Below are 22,807 nucleotides of genomic sequence, written 5' to 3'. Positions count from 1 at the left end.
CATAAGGACAGGATTCAGCAGTCCATCTGCATCTGAAAGACACGGGTCACTATTCTGAAGACAGTGAAGTTCACATTTTGGACAAAGAGGATCACTGGTAAGAAAGAAAGAGAGTCAAAGAGGCCATCTATGTTAAAATTGAACAGCCCTTCCTCAACAGAGTAGGAGGAATAGGACACCACCCACCTCCTATTAACAACACAGTCCCAAGAAGGTTCCACACCCATTTACATTCTGATTCAGATGACTCTCACTCCAGAGAGATAAGGACCAGATGACTGCAAAGAATATAAATCCATCCATTCCCCACCTGAAGAAGAACTGAAGAAGCTTCTTGGGTGAGAAGTAAAATGGTTTCAAACAAAAAACCAAGAAATTCCAATTAACCTTTTGGAAAAAAGCATCTTTGGGATACACAGCCCTTGTCTTTGTTTTTATTTCTAAATGTCTTCCTCGGTTATTTGCATGCCATTGTGTGCAGAGGCAACTTATTAACTCAAATTAATGTGATAATATCTTGTTGACAAAACACTAGCACTAATCTGACAGATGAGCATTAAAGGACATGTTGATATTTGTTTCCCATCAATGGACTAGATAAAACAGGAAGAAAAGGAAAAAGCATCAGGTGAAAAGGAGACATCCAGCTCCAGATCAACCAGAAAGTCTCATAGATCCAGCAGAAGAACGATGGTGATGGGGATATTTCTGTTCATTTCGCTGCTTGCTCTACTGGTTCTTCTCTTCTTGAAGCAACTCTGGTCCCGAAGACATTTGCCTCCCGGTCCTTTGGCTCTACCTCTCATTGGTACCTTGTGGGCTGATGGGGTTTGGCTTCGTGAAGATTATTTCATTAAGGTATGCCATTCTAAATAATCAAACAGTCATATGCAAAATAATTCTCAATTTTTTGTACCATTAATACAGACAAATGAATTAACCTAGGAAGATATTCTTGCAGGATGAGAAATGAAATTAATCAAATGATGGTGATGACATCTGATTAGTTATTTTCCACATCATGCTAGATTATTCAAGTCTAGACCTGCATTTCACAGAAATAAGGGAGTTGAATGGTTAGAAGACAGATTCTAGTTCAATCTTACCAATAAATGGACAATTCAATTTCAATTCAATTTCAATTTATTAGCGCTTATAGACCGCCCCCTCTCCTGAAAGGGACTCGGGGCGGTGTACAGTCCATGTCAAAAAACAAAATTAAAACAATTAAAATTACTAAATGGACAATATATATATACAAATATAAAATAGATGGATAAGAGGAGGATAAAAGATGTGCAGGACTGTATTGCTAATAAATAATTAAAATAAACAGACATTAAAATCCCAATACCCAATAAAATTAAGTCTACAGAATAATCCCCTTAAAAACCAGTAAAAATATAAATGCCAGGAGATAGGCGTTGAAATTATGCCAGGCCAGCCAGTTGGAACAGGTGAGTCTTTAGTTTCTGCCGGAAGGAGCGGAAGTTGGTGGTGGTTCTAATGTCGGGGGGGAGGTCATTCCAGAGGGTTGGGCCCATCATAGAGAAGGCCCTACTCCTTGGCGTCGCCCGCTGGCATTGCCTAGCGGACGGCACCAGGAGAAGCCCCTCCCTGTGAGAGCGAATTGGCCGCTGGGATGTATGTGGGAGGACGCAATCCCGCAGGTAACTGGGCCCTATGCCATGGAGCGCTTTAAAGATGGTGGTCAAAACCTTGAAATGCACCCGAAAGACCACAGGCAGCCAGTGCAGCTCACGCAGGAGCGGTGTTACATGGGAGTACCTGGTACTCCCCATGACTGCCCGCGCGGCTCCGTTCTGGACTAACTGCAGTCTTCGGGCATGTCCCAAGGGAAGCCCCATGTAGAGAGCATTACAGTAGTCCAGGCGAGACGTCACCAGTGCATGAGTGACCGTGCGTAGGGCCTCTCGGTCCAGGAGGGGGCGCAATTGGCGCACCAGGAGAACCTGGTGGAACGCCCCCCTTGCTACGGCTGCCACATGGTCATCCATTGACAGCCAGGCATCTAGGAGGACGCCCAAATTGCGCGCCCGTTCCACAGGGGGCAGCTGTTCGCCCCCTATGGCCAGCGCTGGAATCAGCTGACTGAACCGAGGTGCCGGTAGCCACAGCCACTCAGTCTTGGAGGGGTTGAGTTTGAGTCTGTTGTCCCCCATCCAGACCCCGACGGCTTCCAAACACCGGGACATCACTTCGACAGCCTCACTGGGGTGGTTTGGGGTTGAAACGTACAGTTGAGTATCATCAGCGTTTGATAATGGTGGTTTCCCCTTCACTCTGCTCAAATGAGGTTAGACATCCCTCTGTGGAAGATGCTTTATTTTGGATTTCTGCAATGCATAGCAGGTGCAACATTATAGACTCTTCTATAATGATGAAAAAAATCTGGATCTAAGTTATAAAGAATAAGATATGATTCACATGTAGCTGGTTGGGGAAGGAAAGAATAGAAGAGGTTTCTATGCAGCCTTCATACTAAGACCTAAATATCGGTGATTAAAAAATCCAATTGAACCACTTCTCCAGCTCTGGCAGTTCTCCTGTACCAAGGCTCTTCACAATGTAAGTGTCAACTTCTAAAGCATTGCCATGACTATTATCAGGTTGGCATTCAGGGAGGATTCCATGCATACCTTCGGCCAGAGTTGGATCTCATATTTCTACAACCTAGTTTGTGAATATGATCTATGATGCATGATAGAAAGGAGGAGATAGAGGAATAAAGTTCAAATGCAATTAAGCGAAAACCAGTTTAGGCTCCACAGAAGTCTGTGCCAAGATGTTAGTCCTAATAAATGAATGGTTTTTTTTTTTTTTGAAAAAAAGGCTCGTAAAATTAATTAGATCAACTCTTGGGAACTTCACAGAGAGCCTAAACTGATAAGGCCAAGGTCGCAGGATCAATCCCTGTACGGGCAACCACATCCGACAAAACCCCAGAGGCCGAACTGAATCTGATATAATATCAGGACCTTACAGAAGTATTCAGTGAGGCCGAATGTGATGTTCTGCCTCCCCAACGGGAGACAGACTGTGCCATCAAAATCATCCCCAGGGCAAAACTACGCAAGCCCAAACTGTACGCCATGACACCCTAGGAAATGCAAGAGATGCGCAAATACATAGACGAAAACCTAGCAAGGGGGTTCATTGAGCCAGCCAAGCCACGGGTCGCGGCACCAGTCCTCTTCAAAGAAAAAAAAGATGGAATTATGAGGTTGTTTGTGGACTTTTCAGGGATAAATGGTGTGTGCGTACAAAACCTATACCCTCTCCCCCTCATGAAGGACATGCTATCTCATCTGGCCAAGGGAAAAGTCTTCACCAAACTAGACCTCAGAGAAGCATACTACTGAGTACATATCAGAGAGGGAGGTGAGTGGAAAACAGCCCCCTAGGGAGCTTTCAATTCAAAGTGATGCCTTTTGGGCTGTAGGGGCCCCCAGCGGTATTCATGCACTTAATAAATGAGGTGCTGCACGAGCACCTCTACAAGGGGGTCCTCGTCTACCTAGATAGCATCCTTATCTACACTGAGACCATGGATGACCATGTACCCCTTGTTCGCCAAGTACTGGAAAACCTTCTGGCAGCCAACCTGTACGTCAAGGTATCAAAATGTGAATTCCACTGTGCACGTTTAGACTACCTGGGTTACTGAGTGTCAAATGAGGGAATAGAGATGGACCCAGCGAAAGTGCAAGCTGTCCTAAGCTGGCAACCCTCTTACACCCACAGACAGCTACAAAGCTTCCTAGGGTTCGCAAACCTCTACAGGCAATTCATCCCCCACCTTTGCAAAGATTGCCAAACCCCTGACAGACCTCCTGAAGACAGGGAGCCCAGGAATGAAACCTCATCCGGGACAACCCTTACAGTGGGACCTAACCTGCCAAGAGGCGTTTGTAACACTAAAAGAAATGTTTGCAAAGGAGCTGGTGCTGAAGCATCCTGACCCCGAACAACCCTTGCTGATCCATGCAGATCCAGCGACATGGCAGTGGGAGCAGTTTTACTCCAAAGGAACAACCAAGGAAACTTACAACCCTGCGCCTACACCTCCCGCAGGCTCACAGAGACAGAGAGATGATGGACCACATGGGAAAAGGAGGGGTTCGCAGTGAGATCGGCACTGCTAACCTGGAGACACCTGTTGGAAGGGAGCCAGACACCGTTCAAAGTCTGGACTGACCACAAATATCTGGAGGTGTTTAGGGCCCCATGGAAACTATCACTGAGGACAATTAATCAGTGGAACGGCTTACCTTCAGAAGTTGTGGATGCATCCTCATTGGTGGTTTTTAAGAATAGACTGGGCAGTCACTTGTCTCACATTGTATGGGCAGGGGTTTGGACTAGGAGACTTGCAACATCCTGTCCTACGCTATCCTGTCCTGTCCTACCTTACCCTACCCTACCCTACCCTACTCTACACTACTCTACCCAAATTCTATTCATTAAGTTAAAACTTGCAAGAAGCCCCCCAATATATAACAGTACAAAGAGAAAAGAGAAAACCCTTGCTTAAAAAACAACAAAAGGAAGTCTTGAAGATGAGTGTTCAAATAACGCAACAAAAAGAGATAAAAGACAGAAGGGAAAGATTAGTAGTTACAAAAAAAGACTAAAAAGAGAAATAAGAGCTCAAGAGGGAGAGATAAAAGGTTGACCAAAAAAATCAATAAATGATGGAATTCTAGAAAGATTAAGAGTTGATGGATAATGAGAAAACATATTAATAAAATGGGAAAATACCATTCTCCCAATAAGTGCATATTAGCAGATGGTAATCTAAGGTTAGGTAATTTAACTATATTATTAATATTAATAGTGTATTAAAATATATTGTATTCCCATGATGGATTGAATATTGTTAATAATTGGTATTATTAGTAATCACACACATTTGGAACATTGAAGCTATGGTGGAATAATGAGTGGTTTTCATAATATTGAAGGACAATACCTAGGAAGGGATGCAAATATAAGGTGCAAGGAAGTATTATTTATGTTTAAATGAATTAACGGGGAAGTGTAAAAGAAATATGGAATGAGATAAACATTGTCGAAGTTGGAAGATAAGAATTTCACATACTATTTGTATTATTATTATTATTATTATTATTATTATTATTATTATTATTATTAATCATTGTTATTATTATTAATCATTGTTATTATTATTGCATCAACAGAATTGTATCACAGCGGCCAGTTGTTTCGCCGGATTTGGCATTGATTACTAGTCGGGCCCCACCCAGGGGCCTAGGACGTCGTAACGTATTTTCGTAATATGTGTGCGGATCCAAGCAGTGCAGCCTTTTGCATTTCACTGATGGTGATTTTGTCAAGTTTTAAATGTTTTAAATGTAATTCCAGTGCTTTTGGAATAGCACCCAGTGTGCCGATTACCACTGGAAGCTATTCCAAAAGCACTGGAATTGCATTTAAAACAGTTACAAATTGACAAAATCACCATCAGTGAAATGCAAAAGGCTGCACTGCTTGGATCCGCACACATATTATGAAAATACGTTACAACATCCTAGGTCCCTGGGTGGGGCCCGGCTATTATTATTATTATTATTATTATTATTATTATTATTGTTATTGTTATTGTTATTGTTGTTGTTGTTGTTGTTGTTATTATTATTATTATTATTATTATTATTATTATTATTATTATTATTATTATTATTATTATTATTATTATTAATGTTGTCCAAAAAAGGTTTGACCCAGTCAATGCAATGTCCACAAATTATGTATCTTTATTACTGGAAAATTAAATTTAAAAACTATATGAAAAAAAGAAGTTGTGGATGCATCAGAATTGGAGGTTTTTAAGAAAAGACTGGGCAGGCAATTGTATCAAATTGTATGGGCAGGGGATTGGACTAGGAGACCTGCAATATCCTGTCCTATTCTACCCTACCCTTCCCTACTTTACGCTACTCTAATTCATTAAGTTGAAGCTTGCTATACTTGCAGCCTTGTCTCCAGCTTTTCTATCTTTTCCAGGAGCCAAAGAAATTAGCCCTGCTTATTGTGCAAATTGTAGCACTGAGAGTAATACAGATTCACTAGGGCATTTTTCTCCTCTGGTGAAAATGAAATCTGTTCCCAACCATGTCATAAGTCTCCCTACAGTCTATAAGGTGTTGTGTGGTTCTATTTGACTTGTGACTACTATTAACTAACAAGGCTTTCCACCAAAACCTTTTCATGAGCCCTGTATCGCATGGAATGTGTTAATTTTTTTTAAGCCAACTTACCCAATAGTATGTATGCAGATTGTATGGAGAACTGGACATCCAGTTGCCTCTTGAAAAAGCACCTTTGGGACAACCATGACCTGGATCACTGAGAACTTCCATAGACAATTAATTCAGATTGCAATCCATCAGATAAAGAGCAACATTCCAGAGGAGATCAAAGTCTCTAGACTGTCCTGTGAACATAGCAATCAGCTGGAAAGTTGCAAAGTTGATGACTTAAGTGGTTGAGAAACCCTCTACAAACCATTCAAATTGTACTGCTCAAAAGATGTGACTCATGAACAAGCTGTTTCAGACAACCATTGGCTCACATATCTGTCAGTCACAGGAGGAGTAGGCAATAAGGAGGCCATACTCATTCAAGGCAAGGGGGGAATGGAGCAAATAGATAGGAGATGGTGGATTTCAGGCAGAAACAAAGGGGAAGGAATATCCCCGGAAAATGAAAGTGGATCAGGAAGTTCTTGGTATAAATCTTAAAGAGAGAAAATCAATTTCTAAAGAATAGAAAATACAGTGAACAAGATAGTAAGACTCAAGACGGGAAGGAGGGGGGCACTGAGGCTCTCTCTGGCGACAGGGAGGAAGAAGCAATATCGAAAAGGCTCAGATCACAACAATAAAATTATCTGGAACAACAGCATTTAGTGATATATTAGAAAATGACAAAGAGAAATATGTAGGAACACAAGACTAACAATATAGAGTAAGATTTGGTTTACTGTTTTATAATTTTGTTTGTACAATTTTATATATGTGAGTATCGTGCTGGGATCTCTACCAACAGTATGGAAGCTGCCAAAATTTTCTGTATACCTATTTACCCTCCCCTAAATATTTGAAAACCAATAAAACTTTGTTTAAAAAAAAAGAAAGAAAATGCAGTGAACGAATGTAGAATTGAGGATTTAAGAAAGATTGTAGATGGCATATTACCTATAAATAATCTGTTTTCTTTGATTGTGACATTTCTCAACATTGATTCTCTTGGCAGAATGTAAAACAATATGGAAACATATATTCCAGGTCGGCCGGACCTTACCTTATAGTAGTTCTGTCTGGATTCAAAGCTGTGAAAGAAGGAATGACCAGCTTCTCAGAAGAATTCTCTGATCGACCATATGATGGTTTCTTCAGTACCTTAGAGATCAGGAGGGGTATGTGCAAATAGTAAGAAATGGTATAGTAACTGCCAGACTATAAGAATTTGTGCTAAAATTATGCATATCATACGAGGGAAATTTTTTACTACCGGTCATGTGGGCATGGCTTGGTGGGTGTGGCAGGGGAAGGATAATGCAAAATCCCCATTCCCACCCTGACTGAAACCACACCTGTTTTTTAATGTGAATTGTATCAGGAATTATTCTTAACTATTTGCTGATGTCTTCAGGAATTGTTTTCTCCAATGGCCACATCTGGAAACAGCAGCGTCACATTGCCGTCACTTCTCTGCGGAAGCTGGGCCTGGGGAAGAAAAGCATTGAGCATCAGATAGAAGATGTAGCTCAGAGACTGGTGGAGATCTTTAGACAAACAAAAGGTCTGTTTTGGGTAATGGGTAATTTGGGTAATTTTAGGTAGGCTCAAATCTGCATCTGCCAAAATGGTTTCTATTCTGAGTATTTTAAAGAAAAAGAGATTATTTGACTGGATTTTTCATTTTTAAAAAAAATAATTGGCAGAGTTCCTAAGTCTCTTCCTACATCCCCTTACGCCCCCTGTTCCTTAAACATTCATTATAAAATATCTTTGTTTGCAGGACAGCCATTTGACCCATCACTTCCAGTCCTAAATGCAGTTTGTAACATCATATGTACTTTGAGTTTTGGATGTCAATTTGCTCCTGAAGATGAAAACTTCCAGAAGCTAATTCAAGCCCTGAAAAATATTGTGAATTTCACTGGTAACTTTTTCCATATTGTGAGTCATGTTTTCTACTAAAGGGACAAAGCTCCCAAGCCAATTATGTTTCCATTAGACTTAGTGATTGAGTTGGGACTAGTACTGAGAGTTTCCTAGTTTCTAGATTGGCGCATTAACCACTATACCAAAGTGGTTCTGACCATGGAGGAATCCATCCTTTTAGGATCACCAGCAGATGGCCAACCATGCCATATTTTAAGAGCATTCTCTCACCACTTCTTGGGTTAGTCTCTTGTACTGCTTCCAAATGTTCGTTTTCACTCATTCCTTCCAAGTTCCTTGTCATCTCAGCTCTTCCCTCTAAATACATCCCAATTTGGAAATGTTGTTCCTAAAACACAGTGCAGAGAACTAAATATAATCTTCTAGTGGGGTCCGAATCATGAGGAAGAAAGAGGAAGAATGATTTATCTTGATCTTGATTCCCGATTTATGCTGATGTACCCTAGGACTACCCGTATCTTTCAGAGTATAAGATGCCCTTCCTCCCTACCCTAAGACAAGCTGAAAATTTGGGTGTGTCTTATATTCCAGTTCATTACAGTTGGGAGAAGCTGATGACAAAAGATTTGAAGATTGCCTTAAGAGGTACTTATTTTGTCCAGTTTCTATTTTGGGAATAATCCCTTTAAGGGCAAGGCAGGGATTTTTCCCATGGGCTATCTGTATTTTCTCAATGGTTTCCTTCAGGCAAGTGCTGGGCTGGCTTATTGATTCAGCTTTGTTACATTTTTACGAGGTGTGAAGTGCTTTTGACTGAATGCCCAGACATCTAGGTAAGCTTTCTTTCCCCAGCAGCCTGGGGAAAGAAAAAAGTGGCAGAAAGTGTCATTTTATTATACTGTTGTGTTTGTTTGCTTTTCTGGTGTTATGGGAATAAAAATGAATATCTGGTAGGCAGATTTCTTTCCTATTTTCCTCCCCAAAAACAAAGGTGTGTCTTATACTCTGGTGCATCTTATACTCTGAAAAATATGCTATACTCCTTGCAACCAAAATTGCATCCTGAATTTTGGTTGCACATTGTTGCTGTCATAATGCATCACCATGAGTCACCTTGGGATTGGACTTGATTTTACAACTATTTTTACGATTATGGAGATTCTCAATCATCAAGGTCAGGGTTGTCCCAAAGGGATGTTGGCTGGCATGTGAATCCAGTGGGTCTAATTTATTACATCACAGCTCAGTTAGCCATAGGTAACTGTTCTGACCCCCCTTCCTCCTTCGCCCACACAGAACACGCTCCGGAGCAATACAAACGAACAAGGTTTATTTCACAGACAGACAGAACGTTCCGTGGCAGTAAACCACCACGACAAAGCTCACAATGACAAGACACGAAAGCAGCTATCCAGCTTGCTACGTTTTCCAGACCAAAACTTCTTGCAGGAGTTCTTTGTTGATTGCTGCAAAGGGCGTATGCACAGTCAACCCTTTTATAGCCTGAAGAGGAGTCTCCTGATCAACATCTGAGAGCCCTTACCGCCGATAATTACGCCCTCGCTCCTTGCGTCTATGGGCGCGGCGATAACGGGCATCCAGGAACTCCCTGTTAATGTCTGACTCACTGTCTCATGACTCCTCTCCACTGCTCCAAGGCATGACATCAGGAGCCCCCCTCCTCTGGCTCTCACCGCTGCTCCATGCCTCAGGCGCCTCCTGGTGGCCGACCAGACTCTCCGATCCCTGCTCAGAGTCGGAACCCTCTCCAGGGTCCTCCACATCCTCCTGAGCCGACTCATAGGGACCCTCACTCTCGGAGTCTGGTGGCAGCGGCAGCGGCTCCTGCTGGGCCACAACAGGTAACCATATTTACAAAGTCTCCTGGAGACAATCAGAGAATAAAAGAGGAGAATTTTATAGTAGCTTTATAATAACCTATCTGCCTCCAACATTATCCGTTTTCCAGAAGAATTTGTAAACAGCTTTTCTAGAGGGCTTTTGAAGTCTGACCCCATACTGTTTGCCATGTTTTAATGGGTTTGTAATGTTTTTCTTGGTTATTGAGTGTTGTCTACTATGATGAACTGCCGAGAGTCTTCTCTAATTGTGCAGCAAAATAATTCATTCTTTTCCCCTCCTTTTCCATTAGATGTATGGTTTGTTTCCACAAATAATGAAGTATCTTCCAGGCTTTCATAAGACAGCCCTGGCTTCTAGAGAGCTGATCCTTTCCTTTGCAAAGCAGGAAATAGAGAAACACAAGGAATCTCACTCTTTGCATGAACCACAAGATTTCATAGATTACTATCTTCTTCAAATGGAGAAGGTATGGATTTATTGTAGTTCAATACATGAGCAAGGAATTATTACATCCCTCGATATAAATAAACAAGGGGAGCTAGTGGAACTGTCTTCACATATTCTTGATTCTATCTGTTAATGCAGCCTATGACTGCATTAACTTTTTGACAGCAGCAGCACACTGCTAGCTCATATTTAAGTGATTGTCCACTAGGACTCCAAGATAGATCCCTCTCCAAGTTACAAGTATTGAGCTAGGTACCCATCCATTCTATCCCTGTGCTTTTCTTCTCTAAATATAGAATCATACTTTTCTCACTGTGGGAGGAGCTTATTGTTTTTACAAAATGGTAAGAAGACATGCTTGCCTGTGGAAAAAAAGACACTGTTGTCAACTCCTAACGTTGCCATAGTGAGAGAAGGGAGGGAGCGCATTCCACGCATACTGTCAGCTGAAGTCAGATATCAGATTACTGCAGCAGGCTTGGGAGGGGTGTATCTCATAGGGGAATGTGATTTATGACACAGAACGAGGGGTGGGAAGGAACAGGGGGAAAGTTCAGCTATAACCCAAACAAAGCTTAGATCTGACTGCGAAAAGATCTTGTCTATGGTGCTCCTAATAAATGACTAGTTTTGTATAGAAATTTGTCTCGATACTCATGAATCAATTAGGGCATTTTTAGGAAACCTGATAGACAGTCAGATCTAAGCTTTGTTTGAGTTATAGCTGAACCCACATTTGGCCCCCGGGCCGCACTTTGGACATGCCTGCTCTAGAGACAAGCCCTAGGAACCAGTACAGTGGTGGGTTCATACCGGTTTGGCCTGGTTCGGCTGAACCAGTAGTGGTATGGAGGCCTGGGTCACTGGAACTGGCAGTGATCCAGGCCTGCCACGCCCTGAACCTGTTCTCCAGTCTCTTCTGCCATTGCTGGCATGTTTCTGCGCATGTGCAGAACAGTTTTCAGTCAACTGTGCATACACAGCAAAGTTTGGTAGGTGCGTGCGTGAACGAAGCAAGCAATGCACACGTAAAACGCTCTCTCAGTGAACCGGTAGTAAACTGGTTAAGAACCCACCACTGAACCAGTACCATAAAAGGTAATTTGTAAATAAGGGCAGGGGGCAAAAGAATTAGAGTAAGGGGAAATGTAATCAGGGACGGAGATAAGGTATTCAATTTAGATGCTACGGATAGGTTGTGACAGGCTGAATACTAAGCCAATAAGGAAAAGGTGGGAGGTAAATTTGCAACAGCAATAGGAATATAAAGAAAGCATATTGATGATTTAAGGTGTGTCCACTGTACTTGCACTGTGGTGCACCCTCTTTGCAAAGTAATAAATAAAATTAGCATTGTTTCTCTTGGGAGTTTTGGCTGGTGATTGTTTATTTCAAAACTAGCAACAAATCCCACATTGCCCCTGAATTTAATTTTGTTAGATAGGGCCCGATAGTTAAGTCTATCAAGATACAATAATAATAATAATAATAATAATAATAATAATAATAATAATAATAATAATGATGATGATGATGATGATGATGATGATGATGATGATAATAATAATAATAATAATAATAATAATAATAATAATAATAATAATAATAATAATAATAATAATAAAAAATATTTATTACTTAGCCGCACCCTCTCCCGAAGGACTCGGGGCGGCGTACAACAAAACATAGGAAATAAATATACAGACAAACATACATATACCAAAAACATATACCGAGACATATACAAAACATATACTAGGAGGAGGTGAATTGGTAGATAAAAACAAGTAAAAACACAATGTTTAAAAACCCCTAAGTAAATTGGATGCAATTAAAATATCCCAGATAAAAAACCCGTCAGGAGCGATAAAATTAGATCAGAGTAGAGCCAGGCCAGCAACTTGAAATAGGTGGGTCTTGAGCTTTACACGAAAGGAGCGGAGGTCAGAGGTATTCCTAATATCCGGGGGGAGGTCATTCCACAGGGCTGGGCCCGCCACAGAGAAGGCTCTACTCCTAGGCGCCGCCCCCCGGCACTGCCTGGTGGACGGCACCTGGAGGAGACCCTCTCTGTGCGAGCGGATTGGTCGCAGGGATGTATGGTGCAGAATACGATCCCGCAGGTAACTAGGTCCTGAGCCATGGAGCGCTTTGAAGATCGTTATCAAAACCTTGAAACGCACCCGATAGACCACAGGAAGCCAGTGCAGCTCGCGCAGGAACGGTGTCACATGGGAGTACCTAGTACTCCCCATAATTACCCGCGCGGCTGCGTTCTGGACCAACTGTAGCCTCCGGGTGCATTTCAAGGGAAGCCCCATGTAGAGAGCGTTACAGTAGTCCAAGCGAGACGTCACCAGCGCATGAGTGACCGTGCGTAAGGCATCCCGGTCCAGTAGGGGGCGCAATTGGCGCACCAGGCGAACCTGGTGGAACGCCCCCCTTGCCACGGCTGTCACATGGTCCTCCATGGACAGCCGGGCATCCAGGAGGACGCCCAAATTGTGCGCCCGCTCCACGGGGGCGAGTTGAATGCCCCCGATGGCCAATGATGGAATTAATTGGCTGAACCGGGGAGCTGGTACCCACAGCCACTCCGTCTTGGAGGGGTTGAGTTTGAGTCGGTTGTCATCCATCCAGACCCGTACGGCTTCCACACACCGGGTCATCACTTCGACGGCCTCGTTGGGGTGGTTCGGGGTGGAAAAGTACAGCTGAGTATCATCAGCGTACAGATGGTATCCCACCCCGAAACCACGGATGATCTCACCCAGCGGCTTCATATATGTGTTGAACAGGAGTGGCGAGAGGACCGACCCCTGTGGCACCCCACAAGTAAGGGGGCGTAGGGTCGACCTCTCCTCCCCTGCCAACACACGCTGCGTCCGGCCAGAAAGGTAGGAGCCGAACCACCGCAGAACGGTGCCCCGGACCCCTAACCTCTCCAGCCGGCGCAGCAGGATACAAGAGTAGAGTTGGAAGGGACCTTGGAGGTCTTCTAGTCCAACCCCCTGCCTAGGCAGGAAACCCTATACCGTTTCAGACAGATGGCTATCCAACATCATCTTAAAGACTTCCAGTGTTGGGGCATTCACAACTTCTGGAGGCAAGCTGTTCCACTGATTAATTGTTCTAACTGTCAGGAAATTTCTCCTCAGTTCTAAGTTGCTTCTCTCCTTGATTAGTTTCCATCCATTGCTTCTTGTTCTACCCTCAGGTGCCTTGGAGAATAGTTTAATTCCCTCTTCTTTGTGGCAACCCCTGAGATATTGGAACAATGCTATCATGTCTCCCCTAGTCCTTCTTTCTCTTAAGCTAGACATACCCAGTTCCTGCAACCGTTCTTCATATGTTTTAGTCTCCAGTCCCCTAATCATCTTTGTTGCTCTTCTCTTCACTCTTTCTAAAGTCTCCACATCTTTTTTACATCGTGGCGACCAGAACTGAATGCAGTATTCCAAGTGTGGCCTTACCAAGGCATTATAAAGTGGTATTAACGCTTCACGTGATCTTGATTCTCTCCCTCTGTTGATGCAGCCTAGAACTGTGTTGGCTTTTTTGGCAGCTGCTGCACACTGCTGGCTCATATTTAAATGGTTGTCCACTAGGACTCCAAGATCCCTTTCACAATTACTATCTTTCTGTATCTTGAGCCTACCTTCTGGAATGGTGGCTATTCCCGCCGCCTTGGTGTACTTTAGTCACATTGTGAAAGATTTATTGAAGTAACTAACCAACCAACCATAAAAGAAAAGAAAATGCGTTCAAATTCTTTCAAATCTGGACTACTTTGATCTGGATGGGATGTTTAGGGCTGTTTCCCTAAAAATAAGATAGGGTCTTATTTTCTTTTGACTCCTGAAATAAGCAGTGGGTCTTATTTTGGGGGAGGTCTTATTATTTTTGAAGCGCAGGAGGCGGTGAGAATGGTCACCTCATGGCTGCTGCTGTGTTGCAATATTATCAGGGAGGGCTTATTTTTTGGGGGGAGGGCTTATTTTAGCACAGGTGCTCAAAAGCCCGATAGGGCTTATTATCCAAGGAGGTCTTATTTTCGGGGAAACAGGGTATTTTAACATAGAGTCTTACACATTGTGAAACTGCCATTTTAATTTTTTACTCTTCTGCATTGATATTCCCATATAACCACCAAGAATATATTTATTCTTCTCACGACTTGTGACATTGAAGGAAAATATCCACAAAAAAATCTGCGTAGAAATAATTGCAATTTTCATTTTCCATTTTAAACATCAGAGCAGGAATGATCCCAACTCTACCTACAATGAAGAGAACCTGGCTCAGTGTATTTTTGATTTTTTTGGTGCTGGAACAGAGACAACTTTCAGTACTCTGATGTGGGCACTGCTTCTCTTGACAAACCATCCTGACATCCAAGGTGAGAGAAATCTGGGCTGTGGGAACAGGGTTCTGGAACAGAGAGAAATTATTTGAAATACTAAGGCCTATTAAATGACAAAAGAGATGTGGTGGCTCAGTGGCTAAGATACTGAGTTTGTCGATCAGAAAGGTCAGCAATTCGGCGGTTCAAATCCCTAGCACCACATAATGGAATAAGCTACCCTTACTTGTCCAGCTTCTGCCAACCTAGCAGTTCGAAAGCATGTAAAAATGCAAGTAGAAAAATAGGAGCCACCTTTGGTGGGAAGGTAATAGCGTTCCATGCACCTTTGGCCTTTAGTCATGCCGGTCACATGACCACGGAGACGTCTTCGGACAGTGTTAGCTCTTCGGCTTTGAAACTGAGATGAGTACCACCCCCTAGAGTTGGGAATGACTAGCAGATATGTGAGAGGGGAACCGTTACCTTTATTGAATGACAAACTCAACCTAGTCCTCATAATGATTTTCCAATGTAAATTGGTGACAACAGCATGAACTTAGCCATATTAAAGAAAAGGAAAGACTGTTTATACAAAGGCCTTCTTTGAATCCTGGCCAATAGGAGACAACTGCTTGTGTGGGTGATACATTGAGTGTGTGAGGTTGCGGAGAGTGAGGAGTCCCATTGGCACTGAGAGCTATGGCTAAAATTCCATAGGAGGATTCCTCCTCTCATCTACCCTTAGATAGGTCTGTATGACTGCAGGGTTAGGGTTAAGGGGAGCAACCTGGCCAAACTGGGACAGTGGACATGCTCAGGATAACATAATCTAGTGGGAGATTTATCATTATCCCCCCTGTTGTGGTCAACCATACCCTGGTGTCCTTGAGATTTTCCAATGCTGTTCCCCTTCCCGCCCCGCCCCCGGCAGTGCAGGGAAGCAAAATCTATTCAAATAGACTGCCCTCAGTGACTGATGGACCACTCAGATTCTATAGAGAGTTGGTGGATGCTGCATAGTCTTGTGAATGCTCTGATTACAGCCTGGATGTCAACATTCCTACTGACAAACCGAAACAAAGCTGACACAATTGAGACAATCCAATCTCTTAATGCAAAACTTTATCTAGTACATCATTTTGGCACTGATGAGGGCAAAACCAGGTGTAGCTAATTCCCACACAAACCCACATAATTAGAGTACAGGATTCTCCCTCCTCCTATTAGAGCAGGTTACATTGTCCAATTGAGTCTCATTGTATTGTTATGAGAAAAAGTCTTTGACTTTGGCAAACACTTGCTGAAGTGTCCTTGGCTCTCATGGCTGTCTTCTTAATGTCTGGGCCAAGCTGAGAAAAGATAACGGTTGCAACAGCAACATCACATTTTGAACTTGACACTGAAATCAGAAAGCAGGCAGATCCATATACAGGATTGTGCCCACTCCCCGTCTTCCTGGTCTATCGTTCCTGATACTTCCATGATTTATAGAGGAGTTGAGAGTGTCAAAAGTGGCCAAGAGAGAACTAGAAGGCCACTGGAGGAATACAAAGAATGAATCTGACTGAACATGGGTCAGAGTTTTTATTAAACCCTACCTTATACCTGAGTGTTGCCCAATGAGTCTGTTGAAGGTCACCAGGACCTTTCTTGGGGAAAGAGAGCCCTGATCATCATTTATAGGAACACAAGGAGGAATTACCGAAACACTTGACAGATAACTCAAAGCTGCTTTTTCAAAGGACAATTGGATTGCTTTTCCCTTGAGGAAGGAAAAAATGTTTCTCTTGTCATCCAAGAAGTTGTGATGGCAATTGGGGGGTGGGGAGGATGGAAGGAGAGGTAGTGGCTAGATAATGAAGGGATGGGAGGTTAGGTTTGCAGTGGATGGTGGTGATGGGGATGGAAGTATTGTATATCTTCACAGTCATCTGGTCATTAGCACTCTCCCTGAGAGCTCTTGAGGCCTCTTGGGAGTTTATCTTTGTCCTCAGGATTACCTGATTCAGAATGAAATTGGTTGTTGAATGATCTGTGTTGTATACTGGAGATAAGTGGTATCTTATCCCTCCCTCTCTTTGGGGTGAGAGAGGTCTGCTCAATGTCAACACAATTGGCCTCTTTTAGGCATCTTTCAAACTAATGATCCTCTCTATCCAAAATGTGGACTTTGCTGTCTTCAAAAGAGTGGCCTTTGTCTTTCAAATTCACATGGACTGCTGAATCTTGTCCTGATGGGTCTGATCTCTTATGTTGTGCCATGCGCTGGTCAAGTGGTTGTTTTGTTTCCCCTATGTACAGATCTACACATCTCTCATTGCATATATCATTTTGCTCATTTTGTATTTGGGCATTTTATCTTTAGAGTGGACGAGCGTCTATCTTAGTGTATTCTTGGGTTCCACCATGAAGGAATGAAATTCAGAAATAAATAAATGGAATACAATGTTGAAAATGAAGCTTCTATTTCCATCATTTTTTAGAGAAAGTCCAGAAGGAGATTGAAGATGTATTTGGCTTCTCGGGAACAATTTCCTATCAGGATCGGAAAAAACTGCCTTACACCAATGCCGTGTTTCATGAAATGCAGCGCTTAAAATACATCTTGCTAGCTGGGGTTCCCAGGCAAAGCACAAAGGATGTGAAGATGAGAGGCTACCTTATTCCAAAGGTGAGAAACGTGGTCAAGCCGCATTCCAACATGGAACGGAAAGCAGAATATGGTAGTCGGACAAAGACAGTTGGACAAAAGCAGATAAAGAAATATGTACCCAGCTCTCTGTTTTAATGGAAGCGAGGAGAGAAAGAAAGCTAAAGAGTTGAGCAGCTACAGCTTTCAGAATCTGCTTTGGAAATGAACAAATATGGGTCCAAAATTGCAAGCTAAATCATATATTTCATCAATATTAAGGTTTTTATGTCTGTTTCTCTTATAAACATGCTTTGTTTAATCATCTCTCCCTCTCTTTTTTTTAAAACAGGGGACTGTTATTGCTTCAGATCTGCGCTCTGTCCTTCTTGATCCTGAACAATGGGAGACACCTGAAGAATTTAACCCAAATCACTTTTTAGATAAGGATGGGAAGTTCATTGAACGGGAAGAATTTCTGCCATTTGGAATAGGTACTACATCCATGACCCTAAAGCAACTGATAACTTATAGATTCCCATCACCCCCACCACTGAATTATTCTGAGGTCATCATTATCTGAATAGAAAACCAAGTCTAGCTGTAGCTTCTTGCCAATGAAACTGGACCACAAATTTATAGTTCCAGATGCATTGAGCTCCGGATTTTTAAAGACTGTAGCATTAACACACACACACACACACACCGTGTTTCCATCCTTTGTTTACCAATGAATATGTCTCCATTGATGATGCAGGTAGCAAAGGGACATCTTAAATTAAATTCACCTCCCTCTACTCCTGCTGAAGCCTGATGCAATGTAGAATAACTTATTATTATATAATGTGGAATGACAGTGAACCAACTTGCCTTCAGAATTTGTGGGGGCTTCATCACTGGAGGTTTTAAAGAAGAGAGTGAACAGTCATTTGTCTAAAAGGGTATAGGGTATCCTGCTTGAGCAGGGGGCTGGACTAGAAGACCTCTAAGGTCCCTTCCAGCCCTATTCTGATTGATTGATTGAAAGTAGTGGACAGAGAGGCGAGAAAGTGACTTCACTTTTGTGGGTGTATAATTTTTCCTTTGAAATGGTCTACCATCCAATGCAACCTGAATTGAAGATATCTGTCTGATGGATATCAACAATACCCATTAGGGTGTCATTCCCATTAAGAATTGAATTTGTTCAAAGATAGCATTCAACATGGACATCTATTTCACCTGCTTGATACAAATCTTTCAAATTCTTTGGTGATGGTGTGTACTCTGGAGAACAGATTATTATCCCCTTTATGCATGCTTTGTCTCATCTACAGGTGAACGAACGTGTGTGGGAGAGCAGCTGGCAAGAATTGAGATCTTCATCTTTCTGACAAGCCTCTTGAGGGCCTTCAGCTTCCAGTTGCCTGAAGGAGTGAAAGAACTCAATGAAGAGCCTGTTGTAAAAGCGACAATGCATCCACACCCTTACAAACTGTGTGCTATTCCCACACAGGCTTAAATGTAGACACCATAAAAAGCATAAAACTGAATACAGAGTAGCTGTTTGGTATGATAAACTTTTCCTATATATCTGTTCATTTAATATTGTCTTTTGCTTCTATTTACTCAATACTGAAACTTGTTCAATATATTGCTGTGTTCACACAACAACATACCTAACCAGGTAAATGTGCTATACACTTGTTGAGTTTGATCTTCTTTTCCTTGGGGTGCCAATAAAACGTATTACTTGATAAGTTCTAGTTTGCAAATTGAGTATCAAACAGATGATGACTACTAAATTATTTGCACATTTGAGAGATTGCCACAAATAGGAGGGGATCAACCTATTTATCAAAGCACATGTAGCCAGGACAAGAAACAATGGATGTAAACTACTCAAGGAGACAAGCAACCTAGAACTAAGGAGAAACTTTCTAACAGTGAGGACAATTTAACAAGTGGTAAGGTGACCAACCGTCCTCCTTTAGGGAGGACAGTCCTTCCTTTGTAAGTTCTGTCCTCCCTCGAAAAGTGTCCTCCTACATGTCCTCCTTTTCGATATTTGAAGACTAATCTGTTGCGCGTTATGTGACGTATTTGTATTTGACATGACAATTTGTCAAGACTCGGTATAGTGCGGTATAAGACGCGATTATGAGATGCATGCGCTCCACACGGGAGACCTTGAGAGCGCCGCGTGCAAGTGGCTTTGTTTACTTCTTACCGAAACACAACATGGCACATACGCACGCAGTAGACTCACGGCACGTCGGCAATTGAATGACTCACGGTAATTATTTCTTTCTCAGTGAATATTCAATTATACAGAGGTAAGTACAATTCACGTTTTATTAAAGAGTTTTTAATGGTGTTTTTTTTTTACTTCATCACAAGTATATTGGACAGATATTGAATCTTATGTTGAATTTTTATCTAAAGAAATGCTAGACATTAAAATAGACGACAATTGTCTCTTTGAAGAAATTAGAAGACTGAATGTATATTTAAATTCTGAAAAATTAATACAATGGGAAAATCAACATGTTGAAATTGATAAAAGATGGGTGGATATTTTCAGCCATTTCAAAAATGAACATATTCCATGTGAACATTTATTTATACTTGTTCAATTTACGTTGTGCTGCCCTGGAACTAATGCAGCAGTTGAAAGAGTTTTTTTCAATTGCCAATGATTTTTCGACAAGTGAGAAATCGAGATTGAATGTTGATACTCTAGCTACAGCACTTGCCGTAAAATTCAATATGAAGGATATTTCTTGTTCAGATATTTCCAATATATTGTTAGAAGATGATACATTGACAAAAAATATTAATTCAATGGAAAAGTACTCATTTAAATAATAATTAACAGGCATGTAAGCATAATTACAATATAAAATGTTGCAAATGTTTTGGTTTGGTTTGGTTTGGTTTGGTTTATTTGGACTTATATGCCACCCTTCTCCAAAAGGACTCAGGGCAGCGTACAACATTAAAAAACACACATCCCAAAAGTTAAAAAAGATTAAATCCATATCCAGAGGGAAGGCGCTCCCACAGAGAAGGCTCTCCCCCTGGGGGTCACCAGCCGACACTGCCTGGCCGACGGCACCCTGAGGAGGCCAACTCTGTGGGATCGTACTGGACAGTGGGAGACTACTGGTGGCAGTAGGTGGTCTCGCAGGTACCCTGGGCCTAAGCCATGGAGTGCTTTAAAGGTCATAATTAATACCTTGAATCGCACCCGGAAAACAACCTGCAACCAGTGCAGGCCGCCTAAAAGGGGTGTAACCTGGGAGCACCTAGGTACCCCCATGACAACCCACGCGGCCGCATTCTAGACCAGCTCAAGCCCCCCGGGTGCTCTTCAAGGGCAGCCCTAAGTAGAGAGCATTGCAGTAGTCCAGGCGAGAAAGGACGAGGGCATGAGTGACTGTGCACAGAGCATCCCGATCCAGGAAGGGGCGCAACTGACGTACCAGGCGAACCTGGTAAAAGGCTCCCCTGGTCACGGCCGTCAGGTGTTCTTCTAAACTAAGCCGCATATCCAGAAGGACTCCCAGATTGTGAGCCTTCTCTGAGGGGGCTAAAATTTCTCCCCCTGTTGTCAAAGATGGAACAAGATGTACAAATCGGGATGACGGAAACCACAGCCACTCAGTCTTGGAGGGATTGAGCTTGAGCCTGTTCCTCCCCATCCAGATCCGCACAGCCTCCAGGCATCGGGACATCACGTCGAGGGCATCGTTTGGGTGGTTTGGGGTAGAGATGAAAAGTTGGGTATCATCAGCATATTGATGATACCGTACCCCAAAACCATGGATGATCTTGCCCAGCGGTTTCATGTATATGTTGAACAGGAGGGGTGAGAGAACCGACCCCTGGGGCACTCCACAAGTGATGTGCCTGGGGGTCGATCTCTGCCCTCCAGTCAACACAAACTGCGACCGATCCGACAGGTAGGAGGAGAACCACCGTAAAACGGTGCCCCCCACTCCCAACCCCCCAAGTCATCGCAGTAGGATACCATGGTCGATGGTATTGAAAGCCGCCGAGAGGTCTAATAGGACCAGGACAAAGGAACAACCCCTGTGCCGGGCCCGCCAGAGATCATCGACCAACGTGACCAATGCTGTCTCCGTGCTGTACCCGGGCCTGAAACCCGATTGAAATGGATCCAGGTAGACAACTTCATCCAGGTACTGGGGAAGCTGACGTGCTACCACACTCTTGACAACCTTTGCTACAAAGAGAAGGTTGGAGACCGGACGATAGTTGGCTAAAGAAGCTGGGTCCAGGGAAGGCTTCTTGAGGAGGGGCCTCACCACCGCCTCCTTCAAGGCGGTGGGAAAGAACCCCTCTCTCAATGAAGTGTTGGTAATCGCCTGGAGCCAGCCTCATGTCACCTCCCAGGAGCCGAAACTAACCAAGGGGGACACGGGTCCAGCACACAAGTGGCAGCACTGAGTCTCCCCATAATCCTGTCCATGCCTTCGGGGGTCACAGGGTCAAACCCATCCCAGATTGTCTCCTCAAGATTCATCCCCGTCGGCTCGCCCGAATCTACCCAGTCAGAGTCCAAGCCTGTCCGGATCTGAGCGATTTTATCCTGCAGATACTGAACAAATTCTTCAGCCCTACCCTGCAAGGGGTCTTCCCCAGTTCCTTGGTTAAGTAACCAAGGGGTCACCCTAAACAGGGCGGCTGGGCGGTTATCTGCGGATGCGATAAGAGCAGAAAAATATTGCCATTTTGCCGCTTCTATCGCCACTAAGTAGGATTTAATATGAATTCTTACTAGTGTTCGATCAGATTCGGACCGGCTGGCCCTCCAGCCACTCTCTAGGCGTCTTTTCCGGTGTTTCATCTCCTGGAGCTCCTCGGTAAACCAGGGAGTCATCCGGGATCGACACCGGGTCAGAGGCCGCAAAGGCACAACACGATCCAAAGCCCCAGCGGCAGCCCTATCCCAGGCTTCCACTAGGGCTTCGGTCGAGTTGTGAGCAAGGGATTCAGGAAAAGTCCCAAGCTCCATCAGGAACCTTTCGGGGTCTATCAGGTGCCTGGGGCGGAACCATCTAGTCGGTTCCACCTCCCTGCGGCGAGGAGTAGCGGTATGAAAGTCAAGCCTGATGAGGAAATGATCAGACCATGACAAGGGTTGAATAGAAATATCCCCTAAATCTAGATCATTCATCCACTGCCCAGAGACAAAAATCAGGTCGAGCGTGTGTCCCCCATTATGGGTGGGGTCTTGAGTTAGGTCCATAGCTGTCATGGAAGCCATGAACTCCCGAGCTGACTCGGATGTCTCGCCAATGGAAGGCAGATTGAAATCCCCCAGGACCATGAGCCTGGGGAAAT

General features: G+C 43.3%; 1 protein-coding gene across 1 annotated transcript; it reads left to right on the top strand.

Moving 5' to 3' along the window:
* Nucleotides 1-696: 696 nt before the first annotated feature.
* On the top strand, nt 697-18,959 carry LOC309393651 (cytochrome P450 2J5-like; the record flags this gene model as incomplete). Its single annotated transcript, XM_081956101.1, has 9 exons — nt 697-858; nt 7,300-7,462; nt 7,699-7,848; nt 8,068-8,228; nt 10,327-10,503; nt 14,742-14,883; nt 17,313-17,500; nt 17,811-17,952; nt 18,775-18,959. The coding sequence occupies 9 exons, from the start codon at nt 697-699 to the stop codon at nt 18,957-18,959; spliced, it is 1,470 nt and encodes a 489-aa protein (XP_081812227.1).
* Between the last annotated feature and the right edge of the window lie 3,848 nt (nt 18,960-22,807).

The sequence above is a fragment of the Natrix helvetica genome (assembly GCF_964273705.1).
Source record: "Natrix helvetica genome assembly, chromosome: 5".
In the NCBI taxonomy this organism is placed as follows: domain Eukaryota; kingdom Metazoa; phylum Chordata; class Lepidosauria; order Squamata; family Natricidae; genus Natrix; species Natrix helvetica.
The sequence above is the reverse complement of the archived record's forward strand: the minus strand, read 5'-3'. Positions and strand labels throughout refer to the sequence as shown.